At 37.0% G+C, this 20824-nt stretch overlaps 2 protein-coding genes and 2 long non-coding RNA genes across 4 annotated transcripts; all 4 read right to left on the reverse strand.

The window, feature by feature from the left end:
* Positions 1 to 1288: 1288 nt before the first annotated feature.
* LOC142631650 (uncharacterized) lies at positions 1289 to 1786 on the reverse strand. Its single transcript, XM_075805875.1, has one exon. The coding sequence runs from the start codon at positions 1784 to 1786 to the stop codon at positions 1289 to 1291; it is 498 nt and encodes a 165-aa protein (XP_075661990.1).
* Positions 1787 to 11651: 9865 nt separating this feature from the next.
* LOC142611020 (uncharacterized) lies at positions 11652 to 17939 on the reverse strand. The gene is made up of 5 exons (XM_075783023.1): positions 16533 to 17939; positions 16177 to 16428; positions 15026 to 15106; positions 12864 to 13436; positions 11652 to 11871 (listed from the first exon to the last, which is right to left on the reverse strand). The coding sequence occupies exons 1-5, from the start codon at positions 17799 to 17801 to the stop codon at positions 11818 to 11820; spliced, it is 2229 nt and encodes a 742-aa protein (XP_075639138.1). The 5' UTR covers positions 17802 to 17939; the 3' UTR covers positions 11652 to 11817.
* Positions 13904 to 14149, reverse strand: LOC142611032 (uncharacterized). The gene is made up of 2 exons (XR_012839941.1): positions 14020 to 14149; positions 13904 to 13980 (listed from the first exon to the last, which is right to left on the reverse strand). It is a non-coding gene; the product is annotated as an uncharacterized LOC142611032 (long non-coding RNA).
* An 18-nt stretch (positions 17940 to 17957) lies between the features above and the next one.
* On the reverse strand, positions 17958 to 19514 carry LOC142611027 (uncharacterized). Its single transcript, XR_012839938.1, has 2 exons — positions 19151 to 19514; positions 17958 to 18307 (listed from the first exon to the last, which is right to left on the reverse strand). It is a non-coding gene; the product is annotated as an uncharacterized LOC142611027 (long non-coding RNA).
* Between the last annotated feature and the right edge of the window lie 1310 nt (positions 19515 to 20824).

Below are 20824 nucleotides of genomic sequence, written 5' to 3' on the forward strand. Positions count from 1 at the left end.
TCAAGACCAAATAAACACCAAACCCGTACGTTCAATTCATGATGGTGAATCAGTCATCAGATATCACAGCCGCCAATTGCAGTAACTTAAAACCGATGACTACTGTTAAAAATGCAGGAATGAGTTGGACCTATTTAATTTGTTCTGTTCATTTGAAAAATAATGACCCAGAAAAATAAAATAAAAACCAGATTTTTAATTAATAATGCTAATTCAAACTCCAAACACATTCTAGAGCTGTACAGAATTCAAACTATACAGTCTTATCCACACTTTTATATATATATATATATATATTGAGAGAGAGAGAGAAGAAATTTAGGTCCCAGTTGGCATGGACAACTTTTTTCTCTTATTTTTGGGGTCCAATAATAGATTAATGTAACTGTAAGACCTAAATACATTTGCCAAAAACAAAAATGCAAAAAGAAACTACTGTTGATTTGGAAAAAAATAATTAAAGATTATCCAAAAGAAAAATAAAGGGAAAGAAATCCAAGGACTTCAAATCATACGATGTTATTGTCTTATTGACAAATCCACAAATCTGGCCGGTGGGGTTTTGCCCACACTGAGAGGATGACCAGGCCCACAGCGCAGAGATAAATAAAAACTTTGGAATAGCAATATAGCATATGAGAAAACAACAAAAAGAGAAAGTTACGGTTAATGTGTGATTCTTAAACTATATATTTTAAAAATATTTTCTCAAAAATTGAAAAAACGATAAAGACACAAAAATGGTATACATTATTTTTAAATACCTATATATATATATATATATAGATATATACATATGATATCATGCATGTCTATCAATTCATGACATCAGTATCATATTGTATCTTTTCAAAACCAGTTTCAACAAACAGAAAAGATAGACAGAGAGAGTGAGAGAGATTAAGTTGCATCAACAACGTCATAAAGTTAAAACACAAATAAACATAATATTCTAGAGTTCCAAAATCTCATCATCATAAATAAAGATGTTTAAGTTTTAGCAAAACTACTAAAGTCCTCAAACAGCTTGTCAAACACAAACACAAAGATGAAAAATGTTAAACTGCTTAACCCCGACCCTTCAACTTTCTTTTTATCTCATAATATCCAAACACAAACCATTTTTTTTCTTGTGTTTTTTTGGTCCTTCCTACCAAAAGCCCCTCCATCTCCTTCTACTCTCAAACCTCACTTCAAATGTTCAAAACCCGTGAAACCATAACTATTCCACAAAAGGGTACCCCAAAAAAAAAAAAAAAAAAGCTTCATATTTGTTAAAAATGGACATTCATAGACGAAGAGTGAGGTCAAGGTTTACATGGTCAGAGCCATCAGAGCTTGGAGAGAGAGGTTCATCTGGGGTTGCATTTCCATGAAGACCAATGAGAGGAAATGAAGTTGAGGCAGCACGGTACTGATGAAACTGGACTTGTTGCTGGTGATGGGTCTGAACAGGGTCGAGCCAAAACTGGTCCACAAAAGGTGCAACAACTGGGTCTGGAACTTGAACTTGGAACGGTGGCTCGGTCTGGAGGCGAGGCAAGCGGTCACGGTCAGAAGGGTAGCTTCTGCGATGAGCTGCTCGCTCACGCTTGTGAGCGTTTTGGTGGCCACCGAGAGCTTGGGAAGTGTAAAACTTGCGAGGACAGTAAAGGCATGGGAATAAGCGTGAAGAGGAATTACTGGTTGAGTGTGACTGTGTTGGCTTTCTTGTGGGTTTTGAGGAAGTGGGTGCTTGTTGTTGTTGTTGTTGGTTCAGGAAGTCGTAGATAGCTGGGTCTGCCATTGGAGTGAGTTTCAGAGAATTGCAGAGCAGAGCAGAGAGGGAGAGTGGAGTTGAGGTGGGAGTACTGATACTGAGGAGGAGTGAGGTTTATATGGGGTTTTGGGTTTTTGTTTCTTTGTGTCTATCTGTGCGCAAAGGTTATAGAGGAAGAGGAATAATATGATTGGTTGTGTATGAAAAGTCACAATTGCCCCTAATGGATAAAAATGTTGCATGTTGCTACCCCTAACTTCAAAGTTCTAGTTCTATGTACATCTTCATATCCAAAAAAAATAAGTTATAAAATGAAATTTTATGTAATAGGTATTACTATCTCATATTCAGGTGAAAGATGTCAACCCAATTTGTCTCTCTCTATCTATTTTTTTATCAAATATATATATATATTTATATATATGTATGTATATGTATGTACAAAGTCTAAACTAAAATTAATCTATATGCATATGCTTCTATCAATTATTCATCTTGACTAAGATTAAAAACTATTCTAAGTACTAGTCTAGCATTGTAGAGTGTACACCCAATTCCAGACGGTTAGGAATTTATATAGTAGTTGGTGCACCATGGAAGTCATGTCAATAATGAGAGAATTTGGTTATAGTACAAGAGGAACCATGTCAACAGAATAAAATTATTCTAAAGTTTTATCTACCCTGCCTCTCCTTTTTATATTTTTTTAACTTTTAGCTACTTACCCTTTAAAAAAAATTTAATAAGGGATGGATATGATGTGATAGGTGTAAGGTCTTGATTTTGTGATGGGTACAATATTTTATTTACATTTATATTTTTTAAGTTTTGTGATTGGTTGATGGAAAGCTGATGCTTAAACTTTGCTTAGAAATTACTGACTGAGTTGGTGATAGCACGGTAGCACCCTTGAAAAGTTGCTACAAGACATGCCTTTATATAATTATATGTTCACTTTCAACAAAAAGATCTCAGAGAGTAATTAAGGGGCTGTTCTATATGGTTACTTTTTTTCTTTTTCTTTTTGAGAAACTATATGGTTACTTTTGATACTAAAAAATTTAGTCGTTTTGCAATTTAGTAACCATAGTGTAACAAATACATTTAGTGCTACATATGAATTTTGACTCATTTAATTAAGAAAATCTCTCAAATTGTTGAGTATAACACCTAACTAAAAAAGTGATAATAACATATACTTGGAATAACTTTTTTCCTCTCTGGGTGTTTCTTACAACTTACTTATTTATTTATGTACAAATTTTTAGAATTATATATATATATATATATATATGTATGTGTGTGTAAAATTATACATTTATCATTTTTAATAAATCAACAATAGATTTAACAAAAAAAGTACATTAAGTGTTTTTTTGGAGACAATTTATCTAACTTTTTATTGAAAATATATTAAAAAGTTATGCTTTACAAAACTTTAAAAATATAAAAAAATATATAAAATTTTAAAAAATTTTATATAAAAACAAAAAACTAAAAGTTAAAGCTTCAACCTAATACAAAAAACTAATAAGAATATATATATATATAGTATATCACTTGGAGTGTGAAAACAATCAAATATTGTGGTACGGTAGTATATGAATAGAAGTAGTACCCTCCAATCAGTCTCTGTTAAGTTAGTGAGGCTTTTAGGCATGGGGCTAAATGGTTCATGCAGGGAAACAATGAGTCAATCTTGATAAGATGATTAGACATTATAGTACGGCCTAGAATTTAATACAACAATGCCTCATTGTCAAATCACAAAGAAAGCCTCAGCCCTTATAAAAAAAGGGTTTTAGTGAATAAATAATTTTTAAAAATTTTGTATGAAAAAAAACAAGTGATAAATTTTTTTTAATAATTTCTTTAATTCCTCACAATTTTTTTTACAATAAATGGTTAATAAATTTCGATAAAAAAAAATCACAAGGAAGTTAAAAAAAAAAAAGAAGGGGCAAAAATGGGAAAAAAGAAAGATAGGTGAGTATAGGGGGAATCAAAGGAAGGACGTGATACGGAAAGGACAGGAAGTGGTACACATACATACCTCAACCTTTCGTGAGTGTATAAAGTGTTTTTGTGAGACACAGCCCCAAAATCAGAGCTATCAATATCATATTTCTTTTTCTTTTTCTTTTTCTCTTTCTCTCTCTCTCTCTCTCTCTCTCTCTCTCTCTCTCTCTCTCTCTGACAGCACAGCATTGTTGGGGGTGAACTAAGCTCGAGCCGTGAGAAGCGCCAGTCCGTTAGAAAGAAAGAAAATTGAGGGCCAGCAATGCAATGCTGGGGACACCTGTTGATGTTAGGATTGGTGGGAACTCACTCAAAATGGGCCAATCATAGATGATAGAATAGGGTACTAAAAGAGAGAGAGAGAGAGCAAATATTCCTTGCAAGGAGATACTCATATTGATGATGGGCATATGGGGAATATTATGAAGGGCCAAGTCAGACTAGACCTCCTTGAGTGAGTGAAAAGGATGTGTGTGTGTAGCAAGCAAGATCAATCAGGAGCAGCACTGCTTTGCTTGCTTAGAGAGGGCTCGAGGCCCTATGTTGTGTAATGGGTTTTGGTTATTTTTCTCATGGTTCATGAGTCATCAGTCATGTATGTACTACTGTCCTCGATTATTGGGTTTTTTTTTTTTTTTTTTTTTTGCATAGTTTCCTTTAATGGGGTTGTTCTAGGATTGGCTGGTTGTTATTTGAGCCCTGCAATTTTTAGCATTAGCAATTGCATTTAGCCATTTACTGATTTTGTTTGTGTCCAGTTGCTCAATGTAAATACGACAAAATTGATAGGAAAAAAAAAAAAAGAGAACCCATATGCAAATAACAAACAAAAAGTACCAACTTGAGGCACCAGTCTGTGAATCTAATTCTGGTTTGTTCCTGAGTCTAAACCCAAGGACAACATAAGAAAAAAAGTGTTTAATGGTTTTTAAGTAAGGAAATGTTAAAAAGTACTTATGCGGTACTTGTTAAGATTTTTTTATATGGATGTTACTTAAGAAAAAGGAACAAATCTGTCCAAAAAAAAAAACTGCCAAAAAAATTTTTAAAAAATTGTCAAAAGCTGCCAAAGGAAACACATGATTTGCAAAAACTTAAAATCATATAATATTAATTCCCTCAAAAAAAAATCATAAATATCAATATGTATATTGTGCACGATACACATGTGACGAAATGAACCATGCCATGACAGACTGACAGTAGTAATCCTCTACCTTTAGCATGCGACTATAAACATGGAATGGAAATAAGAGGGGCTTGTCTTGTGGGCCAATTTTAATACGTATTGGACTTGTTGGCTAATATAAACTGGCACGTCAATTGGACATGGGCTCTCTTCTTCAAAAAAAGAAAATTGGACATGACCTTGTCGAATAGGACAAGGCCAGCCCTTCAAAATGGACCAAAAATCAAACTTGGTGCGCAAAATTTTGAGCTTGTTGTTGGGTTCTTTATTCAGGTAGCTTTTGCGACCCAATAGAGGACATTTAACGCCACAAAGCACAATCCGTTATGGTTCCAAGTTAATTTCTCTATAGGATGTGGTGTACAGGTAATTTTACTTGAAAATGTTGGAAGCTAGGAAAAATAGCACGACTGTCTCATTCTTTTTTTTTAATAAACTGATGCGATGCGGCTTTGCATGCCCAGCAAGCTAACAGGGTGTTAGGAGCATTATGTGTTACTGATGATGGCATGAGAAATGAGAGTACTTGGGCAGCATTGGGCCAGTCACATGGCTTCATATTTTCTCAAGACACTCATGGCTCCCCATGCTTTACTAGTGATGCTCCTAAGGAATCTTTAAGGGGGACTTGTCCAGTCTCCCTACTCGAGTTGGATCGATGAGCAGTGATGAGAGGCAGCATGTGGAGGCATCTTGCTCCACATGATGCCCTAAGGCCATGGCAGAGGAGGACAATGGTGGGCAGAAACAGATTTTGATGTTGGGCAACAGTAGGTAGTGCTAACTCTATGTGATGGTGCATAACATTAGTGGCTTGGCTAAGGGTTGTTTTTTGTGTGGGCTTGGTGGCTCGAGTGCAAGGCAGTGCTAGACTACTGTGATGATGATATGTTATGCAAGGCATTGAGCTGGTTGGTGCTGACAGAATGCATGGACTTGTATAAGTGGGCTGATGGCAGTTACTTGATGTGTTGCATATGGGCATGCTATGTGAGCTGTGATTTTGATGAGAAAGGCTTGGGCAAGGGCCAAGCCTTCTAAAACGTGCTAGAACAAGTGTGTGTGGGCTGCTAGAGCATGGGCAAAAGCCCCATGATGTGCTAAGACATGGGCTAGCATGTGCAGAATGTGCAACGACAGTTACCAGCAGTTACCAAGTGGTTCCTGGCTTTCTTGATGATCAAACCTGCTGAGTAGAGGCTGGAAACGTGGAGAGCAGACCAAGACAACATCAGTTGAAGGTGTCCTAAGTCAAACCACATATGGCAGTAAGTCCTGGACAAGGGGGCAATTACTTGGCAGTAACTGTTGCGATAGTAATTTCTGTACATTTATCCTGGGTTGTTGGGGCTGTCAACAGCAGAGTGTGTAATTTTGGCTTAGAGAATTTCGTGTGTATTCTCCAGGCCTCCTTTGTACTTGATATTGAGTAATAAAGGTTGGGGTTAATGCCCTGTAAATACTATGTGTGTGTGTGTGTGTGTGTGTGTGTGAATTCCCTTGATAATTCTATTCTAAGTGTTCCTGCAATGTGTGTATGTGGTGTGTTGGCTGAGACTAAGTCAGGGGCTTAGTGCCATTACAGGCAGAAAATTTAAAAGAAAAATTGACCTTGTGACTATTGGTATCAGAACTTGGCTACCATGTCTTCAAACACCAAGGCAAGGGTGACTATCTTGGAGAACATACTCGGAGCTTCTAGAGAGAGGGGAACAACTTTCTGTGTGTGACAGATTGGAAGCCCTCTCTGCAAAAACTACTTTAGTGAGGAATGATCTTGCAGAATAGAGGGATATTGTGTTGAATTGTGTTGAAGAGGTGGCTGTTGCACTAGACAACCAGAACTAGGTAGCAAGGGAGGCCTAAAGCCAACTTGAAACAGAATTTCCTAGTTGAAGAGAGCAATGCGTGGACTGCCTAGAGAGGGGGAAGTAGCCACCAAAGTGAAGGTGCCTGAACCAAAGCCTTTTAATGGTGCTAGGAATGCCAAGGATTTGGAGAATTTTCTGTGAGATATAGAGCAGTACTTCAAGGATGCTAGGGTGCCTAGTCAAGAGATGATGACGATTACTAGCATGTATCTTTCAAGAGATGCCAAGTTATGGTGGAGAACCCGTGTAGAAGATGATGCAGATGTTGAGAGGGAAAATTGACTCGTGGGAAGCCTTAAAGAAAGAATTGAAGGATCAATTCTTGCCTACCAACATTGCCTGGGTTGCAAGAGACGCCTTGAAGAAAAGACTGGTACAGTGAGAGAATATGTCAAAACGTTCAGTTCTTTGATGCTGGATATCAAGAACATGTCGGAGGAAGACAAATTGTTCAATTTCATGTCTAGCTTGCAGCCTTGGGCACAGTTGGAGTTAAAGAGGCAGGTAGGCAGTGCGTGATCTACCCACTGTTATGTCTGCTGCAGATGCCTTAGTGGACTACAAGTTCAATAAGCCTAGTGGGGATGATTAAAAATGTAAGTCCAAGGACAAAGGCAAAGACAAGAAGAAGAAGGATGGTAAGAAGAAGGATAAGCTGAGAAAAATTGGGGTAACAAGAGCAAGGGAGAGAGTTTTACCTCTCAACCAAGCAAAGAACAGCCCAAGCTTAATGCTGGTTGCTTCATTTGCAATGGCCCTCATCGTGCAAGAGACTAACCAAAGCGTGAAAAGCTTAATGCCATGGTTACTGAAGATGGTGGTGGGCAATCCGATGAAGAAGTTCCCAGCAGAGTGAACCCCATGCAATTGCTAATGCACTACGTGCAGGAGGTACTTCTAGGGGTCTATCTTATGTTCAAATGGAGATGAACAAAAATGGGGCTGAGGGTATGCTTGATTCTGATGCTACCCACAATTTTGTTGCTAATCGAATGGTCCAACGGCTTAGTCTAAAAGTGAGCAAGTGTCCAAGTAAGGTCAATGTAGTAAACGCAGAGGCAAAACCTGTGTTAGGAATTGCTTATGGAGTGAAGTTTAAGGTTGGCGAGTGGACAGGAAAGGTGAATTTCCTAGTCATGGAGTTAGATGACTTTGATGTAATTTTGAGCGATAAGTTCTTAGTGGCTGCTAAGGCTGCCTTACTGCCATTCATTGAAGTATTGTTAATCCTTGATGAGAAGCAGCCATGCTATGTTCCTGTTAGGCGTGGGGCAGGAAATAGCAAGACTAGCAAAGGAAAAGAACTAATGGTTTCAGCCATGCAGGTTAAGCATGGGCTGAAGAAAGGTGAGATGACTTACTTAGCTACATTGATTGAGATGAAGCAGGACAAGTATGCTGAAGTTCTAGATGCTGTGGCTAGAATGTTGGGGGAGTTTGCTGATGTGATGCCTCCAGAATTGTCTAAGACCCTTCCACCAAGGCATGATGATGGATGAGAGGAAGGTACAGGCTATCCTTGATTGGCCTCCACCAAGTAAAGTTGCTGAATTGCGGTCTGTCCTTAGATTGACTAACTATTATAGGAAGTTTATTCAAGGGTATTCCAAAAAGGTGGCTCCTCTTACAAATTTTCTGAAAAGGACAAGAAATGGATGTGGACATATGCATGTAAAGAAGCTTTTGAGAAGCTGAAAGTGGTTGTATCAAGTGAGCCTGTGCTGCGCCTGCCAGATTTTGAGTTGCCATTTGAAGTCCATACTGATGCTTCTAACAAAGCAATTGGTGGTGTGCTGATACAAGAAAAACATCTTGTTGCTTATGAGAGCAGGAAGTTGAATGAAGTAGAACAGATGTGTTCAGCTCATGAAAAAGAGATAATTGCAGTGGTGCGTTGTTTGCTAGCATGGTATGTGTATCTACTAGGGCCTAAGTTCGTGGTGAGGACAAACAGTGGCTAATACTTTCTTTAACACACAAAAGAAGTTATCACCCAAGCAAGCTAGATGGCAGGAGTTGCTGCAAGAGTATGATTTTGTGTGGGAGCACAAACCAAACAAGCATAATGAAGTAGCAGATGCACTTAGTCGCAAACAGGTGCAAGAGTATGTAGTTGCCTTGTGTAGAGTGGAGTCAAATTGTGTGGACAAGATCAAAGGAAGTGCTGAGCTTGACGCTACCTATCAAAAGCTAGTGCAAGATGTGACTGCAAGCCTTGTAAGGCATTATTGGCTTAAGGATGGGTTGTTGTATGCCAAGGGTGGCAAGCAGTTTGTTCCAAATAGGAAGATTCGTAGAGAGTTGCTAAAGGAAACTCATGATCCACAATGGGCAGGACACCCAAGTAAGGATAGAATGCATGCTTTACTGTCCCGTTCTTATTACTGGCCTAAAATAGAGTTAGACACTGAGTGGTATGTGAAAACTTGTCTAGTTTGCCAAAAAGACAAGGGCTTAACTCAAAAGGAAGCAGGGTTGTTGCAGCCTCTTCCTATACCAGAAAGTCCATAGGTTTCGGTTTCAAGATTTTATTACTAGTTTGCCAAAAGTTAATGGAATGGGTTCAATATTCGTAATGGTTGATCGATTCTCAAAGTATGTTGTTTTTATGGCTGCACCAAGTACATGTACAGCAGAGGTAGCTGCTGATTTGTTCTACAAAAATGTGGTGAAATACTTTGGGCTGCCTAGAGATATTATAAGTGATAGAGACTCTTGATTTACTGGTCGATTTTGGATTATTCTGTTTGGTTTGATGGGTTCAAAGTTGAAGTTTTCTACTGCTAATCACCCACAAACAGATGGGCAAGCAGAAAGAGTCAATGTTGTGTTGGAAGACTATTTAAGGCACTATGTGACTGCAAGTCAGAAGAATTGGTTGGACTAGTTGGATTTTGCGCAGTTTGCCTACAATCTGCATAAGTCTTCATCAACTGGGATGAGTCTATTCGAGTTGGCAATGGGGTAGCAGCCCCTCACACCTCATGAGATTGCTAAGTAGCGTTCAAAATACAGGTGTCCTGCAACACATAGATTTGCTATCAACAAGCAAGAGCTGATGCAAGAGGCACAAGACAGCTTGTTGAAAGCGCAGAGGAGAATGAAAAAGTATGCTGATAAAGGGAAAAGGCCTCTTGAGTTCCAAGTTGGGGACAAGGTACCGTTGAAACTGACTCCGCAGATTTGGAGAAAGTTCAAAAGTGAGGCAATTCACAGATTTGATTCCTAAATATGATGGTCCATTTGAGATTATAAAGAGAGTTGATGTTGTGACTTACAAGTTGAAGCTGCTAGAAAGATTAAAAATCCACCCAACAATTCATGTGAGCTTCTTAAAGCCTTATCATGGGGATGAAGAAGATCCTTCAAGGAATGATGCAAGGCGTGCCTCGCCTACTGTCATGGTTCAGTTTGATCGTGAAGTGGACAGAATTCTTGACAAGAAAGTGACAGGTTATCAAAATGGAGGAATTATGATAACTTACTACTTGGTGAAGTGGAAAGGGGCAGTTGAAACAAAGGCAAGTTGGGAGAAGGCATCTACATTGTGGTAGTTTGAGAAAAAGGTGAAGGCATTTGAAGATACCCTATCGACGAGGACGTCGGCTTCTTCTTGTGGGGGTGGTTTGTTAAGAGCATTATGTGTTGCTGATGATGGCATGAGTAATGAGAGTGCTTGGGCAGCATTGGGCCAGTCACATGGCTTCATGTTTTCTCAACACACTCATGGCTCCTCATGCCTGACTAGTAATGCTCCTAAGGGCTCTTTGAGGGAGACCTACCCAATCTCCCTACTCAAGTTAGATCGATGAGCAGTGATGAAGGGCAGTATCTGGAGGCACCTTGCTCCACATGATGCCCCAAGGCCATGGTAGAGGAGGACCATGGTGGGCAAAAGACGGATTTTGATGTTGGGTAGTAGTAGGTAATGCTGACCTTATGTGATGGTGCATAGTATTGGTGGCTTGGTTGAGGGTTGCTTTGTGTGTGAGCTTGGTGGCTTGAGTGCAAGGCAGTGTTGGGCTGCTGTGATTATGATATGCTATGCAAGGCATTGGGCTGGTTAGTGCTGGTAGAATGCATGGACTTGTGTGAGTGGGCTAATGGCAGTTACTTGATGTGCTGCATATGGGCGTGCTGTGTGGGTTGTGATGCTGATGAAAAGGGCTTGGGCCGAGGCCAAGCCATCTAAAACGTGCTAGAACAAGTGTGTGTGAGCTGCCGGAGTATGGGCAGAAGCCCCATGATATGCTGAGACATGGGCTGGCATGTGCAGAGTGAGCAGCGGCAATTACTAGCAATTACCAAGTGGTTCTTAGCTTTCCTGATGATCAAACCTGCTGAGTAGGGGCTAGAAACGTGGAGAACAGACCAAGACAATATCAGTTGAAGATGTCCTAAATTAGACCACATGTGGCAACAAGTCCTGGACAAAGGGGCAGTTACTTGGTGATAACTACCCGACAATTATTTCTGTACATTTATCCTGGGCTGTTGGGCTGTCAACAGCAGAGTAATTTTGGCTTAAAAGAATTTCGTGTGTATTCTCCAGCTTCTTTTGTACTTGATATTGAGGAATAAAGGTTGAGATTAGTGCCCTATAAATACTGTGTTGTGTGTGTGTAAATTCCCTTGATAATTCTGTTCTGAGTGTTCCTGCAGTGACACACTGTGTAGTGTGTTGGCTGAGCCTAAAACAGGGGCTTAATAGCATCACAGACAGAAAATTTAAAAGAAAAATTAACCATGTGACATGGGCAAGTAAAATGGATATGATTCTGGGCTCATTACCAAATATAGATATTGACACTCCTTTTCAGATAAGCGAATATTTCATTTAACCCTTCAAATTATTGAGAATCTAATTCTTTACAGTTAAAACAAGGTTAGTGGCATTTTATGTTGAGATGAGTAAGAAGTGTCTGACTTCTATGTACACAGCAAAGAGGCTTTGCTTTTTGTGAGGTTAATTAGACAATTCAGTTGATGTCGAAGTATCTCGGATCTTCTGGAAAATGGTATTCCACGTTCAACTGCCATAAGATAGCAAAAATAAACCGTGTTAGACATATATGCAATCCAAGTTACCAAGATATTAGTGAAGCTTCTTTGCTAATAGTTCATTATGAAATGGTTACTACAAAAGACATGCAAAAAAAGCTTTCATCTTAAGAAGCCCCTTGGTTGGGACTCACTCCCATCCAAGTAAATTCCTTCTTCTGTTTTTTTCTTTTTCTTTTTATTTTTCTTTTTCTTCTTTTTGAATGGTGTTGAAGTTCACACACATTCCATTGAATGGAGATTGATATTTCAGACAACCAAACTACTAATTTAACCGTCTCACTTTGAACCAATTTACAAAAGAAACTGGAAGCATTAGCTTTTCCACTTTCATTTCAGAATTCTTTTTTTTTTCTTGGCTAAATCTTTCATTTTCAGAATTCAGGTGTTGAAAAACCATGTAACAAACCCCTTATTTTCGTTTTCCCCTCACAAGATAAAATCAAATCAATATAATTGACACTTCACAATCATTGAGAGTACTTTCTTTTCTTTTTTTTCTTTTTTTAAGTGGAATAGAAAGATAAGATACCATGATACCTTAATTTCTTCATTTGGTTAAAGAAGAAGTAGAGAACAAGAAAGTAACTCAATAATGTTCAAAGTGTTGCACTATAAAATAGTCTACATCCCCCCATAGTTTTGAAAGAACAAAAATTAATCTGACACTTCAAATAACCATATAAATTTTATGAACATGAGTAGAAAAATTAGTCTTTTTTATAACATGGAAAAAAGTATAAATTTTACCCACGTCTAGTGAATTATAAGGGAAAAGGCCAACATTCTGGTACAATCACTAGAAGAGAGCTTGGACCCTCAACACCATGCAAGAAGATGATATTCAAACAATCAACCAACACACTCCTAGCTAATAGCATTAATACATGTCAAAAAAAGGATTGTTGAAGTGGGTGGGGGGGTCGGGGGGAAGCATAGCATATGTAAAACCATAATCACATACCTTGCCCTCATCAGTGTCTGAATGCCGTTGGGGGAACACAACCCTTAAGTCATTGCATAAGTAGAATCTCCGCTCCCCATTCATGTCTAAGCTTTTATTTCTTGGTACAGAAAGAGGATCAGATTTGCATCTCTGAACTGACCTAGAACTATGTTTAGGGAAAGGGCATAAAAAACGGAGATGAAGAGCATAACGAAGAGCACCAGCACCAGTAGTACTATCATTGACCTTTGGACTACAATGTGAGTTCCTGTTTGTTTCATGGCCTTTACCCACACAGCAACTGTCCATATGTGGGGATTGATTGGACAGCTCCTCTTTATCAGTTGAAGTAACTAATTTAGAGTCTTCACTTCCACTAATTTCATTTTTTTGATCTATGGATATCACTTTATGTACAATGTCAACTCCATCTGTATTAATTACTTCCTTGCTAAACTGTGTGGGATTACTTTTCTGTGAGGTTGCAACCCCCTTGCCTGTCACTTTACTGTCCATATCTATATGCCCTTGCTTCAAATTTGTAGAATTTGGGCTAGATGAAGCTAGGGTGACCTTCTGACGCAAGAATGTCTATTTTTCATTCAAAGAAAAGGAATTATCATTAGATACATATTGGTACATGCAATACATGAATGCACCACCAAATATTCCAATTTCCAACCACCCCACCCCCACCCCAAAAGATAAGCAGATATCGTCAAAAGTAATTTGTTGTCTTTATAATCAAAAATGAGACTTGCATTGCAATTACAAAATGTAAGAAATCTTAAAAGATGAATATTCTATCAACTGCAATTTAGAGAAAATTATATATTTAAAACCGGTTAGAAGCTTTGAAAATATTAGTATGTGAAATTCTAGGTCAACATGCAAATCTGTAAGCTAAGAATATTTGGATATGACAATAATAATAATAATTTATAGCCACACTGGAGCTTAAATCTAAAGCTATGTGATGGCCAACATTCCTGAAAATGCATCTGAGACCACAACCATAACAGTTTTTTTTTTTTTTTTTGGGGGGGGGGGGGGGGGGGGGGGGGAGATAAGGCCATGACAGCAATTTCATAGTCCCTGGTCGAAACTTTACAGCATCCTTCAACAATATTTCCACCTCTTGACTAATCAAAAAAAATAAAAACAATATTTCCACCTCTGAACCTACAAATTAACTCAACAAATCTACCACACACATAAAACCTCTAGATACATTTCAAAATCATATGAAATCTAGAAAATTTTCAACATCCCCAGGCAAAGAGTGAACTCCAACTACCATAACCCCAATTAATAACCAACTGGATGCATCATGTCCACACCCTTGTAATAATGAATATGGTTCAAGAAAAATGCCCTGACACCCCCTAAACTTTGGGTTAGTGGCATTTACATCTCCTGAACTTTTATTTTAGCCAATTCAATACCTGAATTTTACATTTGTGCCAAATTGGTACTTCCATTAGTATACTGTTTAAATGGACTAATGTGTGTCACATGGACACATAAAAATAGGTGAGATCTATCAATCGCAACCGAGAGAGAGAGAGAGAGATCAAACAGTAAATATATCAATTGCAGGCGAACACTGATCTCACCGTACCATTAAGGCAGTGGGAAGCTTTTTCCAGGGGAGGTTAGGTATGGGATTAATTTTTTCCAAGTTTTCCCAAGAAAAAGTATAGGGTTTTGTTTGGATTTGTGTGAAGGAAAAGAGGGTTTTGAGAATTCTACGACAAGAATTATGAGTAATTAGAAAGAAGAACAATAAATTTCAGAAGTTTCAAAGATAGAAGTCATGGAAAAAGCTTCATCTGGTTTTCATAAAAAACCAATGTTGCAACAAGACCAACTTAAAAAGCAATGATAACCTCACCCAAGTGGGATCTTACTAGGTCACCACGTAAGGTAATACTCCATTTGATTACCAAGAAAACCCAAATCTTTGATCTTTGAATAATTCTAAGTAATTATGTCTTAAACGGTATTTACATCACCACTTGCTGGATTTTGAAAGGGGAAAAAATAATACTAAATCACAATCTCACGGGAGCTATTCCTTAATTAAATTGATATCGTTGATATGGAACATGGGGAAAAATATCAAACTCCCAACAATGTCAGAGAACCAAAACCATACTCAGGATATAAGCTCAACTTACTTTTGTTCCAGCAGGCATGTCACTCAAATCATAGTTGCAAAGGAAAGTGTGAAGAGGTGTCTTTTCTGGATTGCTGAGTACCTGTGGAGAGTAATTTAATTTAACAGTAAATAAAAATCATTCTTACATCATAAAACGTTAGCCATTATATATAAGACTTCTATAAAATTTTCCATATATTCAAGAAAAAGAGAAGACGATTATGCTATGTTGTAAACGCATATAGACAACATTAAGGAAAGTTGACTTTAATACTAGTATATGAGATTTTCAACCATCAAAATAGATCATGTTCAACAAAATGAATGACATTATAGGTGACACTTGAAACATGTCTGCAAATTTGATAACTAAACAGGTTTCTAGGAGCAATAAATAATTTAATCCTTTTATCGCTCTGTGAGAGGAACAGGCACGTTCTTGCAAGTATTAAAGTCTATCAAGAAATTTAATTGGATAATACAATATTTCCACATAATGAGTAAGTTGCCAACAACTCGCTATTACAATTCCTCTTTCCTTTTTCTTTTCTTTTCTTTTTTTTTTTAATTCTTTTTTTGTGACCACTTAGAAGTTAGAACTACAAGATACTTCACTGGTTAAATACATAATGCCACAGTATTAATTGGCACACTGATGTATCCTGAACATAGAACAATTAATCACGTTTGTAACTGCCAATTAAGTTAAATAAATAATACACCGCTTCACTGGTTACATACACAGTAGCACACTATTAATCAGCTTACTGACATATTCCGTAACCAGACCAACTACATTACTTTCATAACTGCTAATTAAAAATGTATGAGTTTTATGTGACAGAACACTAGAATATCCAAATCTCTAATTGATGCAATGGACTCCGGTAGGACAAATCATCAACTGAGGCTAATTAAGGCCCCATGCCTTAAACATGACTAAGGTGAAACAAGGTCTACTGCAAGTCCTAATGACTCAACAGGCGATCATTAAAACAAGCAGCAAAGGTTCAGCCAGCAACCACAATCTTTGGCATGGAATTTACTTAAACAATAGTCACATGGGTGGTAAAAGAATTAACAGCGATCTATAAGTCTAAACAGAAGCTCAATTAATTATATCACAGGTATTCAGAAACACTGATCAGTTTCAAGATTGAAACCTAGTACCAGTTGTATGCACCCTTTCATAGGGATGCGCAGGCGACTCTTGATAGTTTGCGAATCATAATTGCTAAGGCCTCGTCTAAATTTTTGGTCTCTGCACTTGTTTGATGATGACTTTCCTGCAAGATCTAAGGATGCATAATACAGCAAGTAGCAATCTCCATCTACACTGGTTACTGAAAATGGAAGCTTCTGTGACTGTGGTGAAAAGTTCCCTCCAGTAATGTTTAGTACAGCTAGAAAACCATCAATTCTCTACACATAAAATACAGCAGATTCAGATGTCTATGAAGAATTACCTACCCAAACTGAATCCAGGATATCAAGAAAATCACATGCAACATAACCTCAACACTGACCTGACAGAGTTTTCCGGATAAGAACCGGCCAGAAAATAGAGATTCCTCAAATGAACCAACCAGGGACCTCCTAACGGGAAGTCCACTTAGATTTTTAATGAATCTCACGCATTTGGAGCTTGGGGCTGACTCTTGGGAGAAAGGCCAACTTATGTCAGTATTACTTTCCAAGGAAGATGGACCGAACTCTTTGTGCAAAATGTCAACGTCTTCAAATGATTTGCTTGCAATCATATGATCCTCTTCTTCAGGGGCAAAGACAATGCTTCTGTCAGATCTCTCAAGTGATCGTTTTGTATCTTTTAAAGTTAAAGGACAACCCACCATGTTGTTCTTGGTAGTCCTGCATCCTCCTGCAGTTTTCATTCTTTCAGAAAACTTTGGACCAAGAGGTGACAAAGAATGTGGAGGTGAGATGGCCTTTTTGGGAGATATCAATATTGCCCCACTTTGAGACCTTACCTTACTTGATTCTCTGAAATGATCAAGTTCAGGTGAAGACAAACAACTATTATCCAGCAAAGGGCCATCAACGACTAACAAGGATTCAGTTCTAACACTATCATATAGTATGTTCTTTTCTTCCAAGCAACTAGAAAAAGACCAGGCTGGCAAGGTAAAATGGCGATTGCTACCAACATTTGCCTTCTTATTATCTTTTGCAACAGAAATGCTTAAATTATTGGTCAGGGAAGTAGAATCTTCATGAACACTTCTGTGCCCGATGTCTAGAGGATCACCACTAAATTGGGCTGGAGAAAGCATACTACTCAATGGTGACAACAACCGCTTCCTGACTAGCGATCCACTGGACTCAGTTTCATTAACTGTGGAATTAATCCCAGATAAAGATTGAACATGACCAGATGAAACCCCCTTGAATCCATCAGTTGGAGAACTTGTTCCAACTGATTTGAAACCCACAATCCTAGAAACAGGGTTCTGAACGTTACGACCACTTTTAGGAGTACCTTTATCAACAGAACCAATTTTCAAACCATGAACATTGGAAGTAACTTCCATTGCCCCTCTAAATTTAAATGAATCATCATAAACCTTGGAACGCTCCAAGCAGGTTTTTCTCTGGAAATCTCCAATAGATGAGCATAGTGGATTCCCAGCTAATGGGCTCATACTTTCACTGTGCATTCCATCCACATCACATGAGCTCACATTAGCAAATTGAGGTGAGCTCTGCAAAAATGTGCTCAATGATGCTGCTTCTACTTCCGCAACAGTTTCACTCGAGGTGACTTGTGGCAAGCCCATGACCAATATTTGCAAAAACTACTGTGTATCCTGTTTTTGAGAAGTTCTCAATGACTTGCTTTTTTTTCTTTTTCCTTTTGATTTTTTTGGACTTGGCTGCAATTTTAGTTTTTGTTCACCTCGACTACTTGTATGAATTCACTACTATCCATTCAATTTTCTAATCAACAAGGGACCTATCATATTCAATCTAATGAACATAATAAATTGTTGCTCCAAATCCTATCAATATCAAAGCTACCTAAAAATAAATATACACCACAATTTCTGCTACAATCATGAGCATAAGTCCTACAGCAGTGGTTCACTAATCCAGAGAGAAGCTAATACTATGTATCTACCACAGGCATCCACATTTCTAGCATTTCAACTCCCACTCCCTTAAAAGGATGCATTGAGAAACCCAAGTACATTCTAAATATCCAGAAATCACAACTAGAACAGATCTTCTGACCTCCACACCAGCACATATAGCTCATGATCTCCGAAAGAATCAATGCATATGCCTGCAACAAAATATTGGAGGCAAGAGGTTAGTTCATTTCTACATAAGATTCTGAATATACATTCTTCTGTTACTGATCCAAATTAGACTCCATTTCCCATTGATCAAATGCACATGAACCACAAAAATTCTAAAGAGTGATCACAATAGATGATCACAAAACTTGCTACCCATGTTTGTAATTCACACTAGCAATAATAAGAAGACATCAAAGTTAGGAAATCTATAGGACCAAAATGAATCATCAATGGACAATTAAAAGATTCAAAACAACCCAGAAAAGAATGAAATGGTTTTCCTCATTATATACTGTTCATTACTAACCAAAATGGAATGGAATAATGGGATTCTTTTGCAAAACATGTAACCCAAAAAATAGAAACTACCTAAAAACCAAAACAAATGGCAATCAACCAAAATGCTCTGAACAGAAGATCCTTACCCCAACAGCAAAACAATAAAATAAGTAAACCAACAAAGCCGAGAAAAACGTTTCCTTGCAACCATCAACAACCAGAAACTGCGGTGAGAACTCACAAAAGGTTGACGTGTACGGCACACATTCATCATCCACTACAACTACAAGCAAAGCTATTTCTTCATTCCCTTTTCTTTAAAAATTTGCGTTCAAAGCATAAATTATCAAATTATTAGATACCCATATAACCAGAACTCTTCCACAAACACCAAAAATGAACCAAATCAAAGGCAGAATCAGCATAACCCAACCCAAGCTTGATCACCAAAACCCATCAACTAAATAACCAAACAAACACAACCAAAAGGTAAAAATACAAAATGGGTTTCCCATATTTTTACCAAAAAATAATTATAAGAGACCCACCAATGAAGCCAGTGATCAAACACAAATCCGAAGGTCCCCAAATCATTTCAATGATCTTCTATGCAAATCCAAATCCAACCCAGATGTCAAAAACTTATCTTTTTGGCAAAAATCAATTGCTAAGATAATTTAGAAAATGAAAGAATAAAAATAAAAAAGCTAAAAGGGGTTGTAATATCAAGAAATATGAAATATCTTCTTCCTTTTGCGTCTAGAATGAGAAGGAGAAAGAAAAGGAGTTGAAGATGAAAGTGAAGGTTGGTTTGGTGATGTTGCAGTTGTACAAGTAGAAGAGGAAATAGGCACACCCATATCTCTCTGTCCACTCCCTCTTTGCCTTGTTTATAATCCCAAAATACCAGCGTCATCATTATCAATATTCATCCATAACTAAAACTATTGCCCACAGACTTTCTTTTTCTTTTTTTTTTCCTTTTTAATTTAAGCTGTAATTTTATAATTCGTATTAAATTATAAATTAGTTATAATTAAGGAAAATCTAAATCCCACATTGGATTTGTGCCTCTCACTTTCCAAGTCTGCACCTTTTTTTTTTTTTTTTTTGGTTTTTAAATTTCTTTTCCTCTCAGTTTCTGTTGGGACCAGAGATAGTGTTTGAACTGTAACACGTTGAAACGGACCAAACGGTTTAAAACTTGGTTTTTCTTTTTTTTTTTTTTTTTTTTCCTTGTCTTTTTAAATAAACCTTTTTTTTATTTTATAAATATTATTTTAATTTTTAACCTTTTAAGTACGTTCTCAAAAAACCTTTTAAGTATGGTTTTAAAATCTAACCCAAGAAATTTAGTTTAAAGATTTTAATGTTTTGGGTTTTAGTTAGCTTTAATTAATAAAGTTTTTTATAATAAAATAAGAGCAATTAGTGTCTTAATTTGATAATTAAGAGCAATTATTATTAAGCAAATCTCCAAAAGTTCAATTCTTTTGTATTTATAAAATAAATAAATTAATTAATAATTTTTTTATGTTGAATCCAGAATTAACCAAAAGTCTTAGTCTGATGACAAAATAATTAATTTAACAAAAATAAATAAATCAACTTGAAAAAATTAGCAACCTTAAATACTGTAATATTAAAAGATGTTCAAATATAGCTTACAAATAAAATGATATTTAAAAAATGAGTAATGCTACCTCAGTGGCGACGCCACTCAGAAGCCAGGGTGTTCCTAGGAACACCCTGGCTTGAATTTTGTTTTTTTATATATATAATAATTTATTTTATTTTATTTGTTTACCCTTAAAAAATAAATAGGAACACTCTCAAGCAATATTAGGAACACCTTCAAAAATTTTATGTCAAACAAATTTTGAACTAAAAGGCATGCAAATGCAGAGGTATGTGCACACATGAGATGTGTGCTAACGCACAGTGGGGTGTGTGTTGGACTCCTAATAGTTAGTAAAAAAAAATGAATGAACCAACTAAACACCAATAATTAATAATTTAATTAACTAATACATTATAAAAGACAAACAAATTAAATTATGTTAGGCTAAAAACAATTAATAATTTAATAATTAATGAAACAACAATACAAAAAATTATAGTTTATAAAAGACAAACAAATTTATGAAACAATTAAACAATAATAATTAATAATTTTATTAATATTTCAAATGAAATTACAGTTTACTGTGCCGGTACCTTTG

Source organism: Castanea sativa, chromosome 1 (assembly GCF_040712315.1).
Source record: "Castanea sativa cultivar Marrone di Chiusa Pesio chromosome 1, ASM4071231v1".
NCBI lineage: Eukaryota > Viridiplantae > Streptophyta > Magnoliopsida > Fagales > Fagaceae > Castanea > Castanea sativa.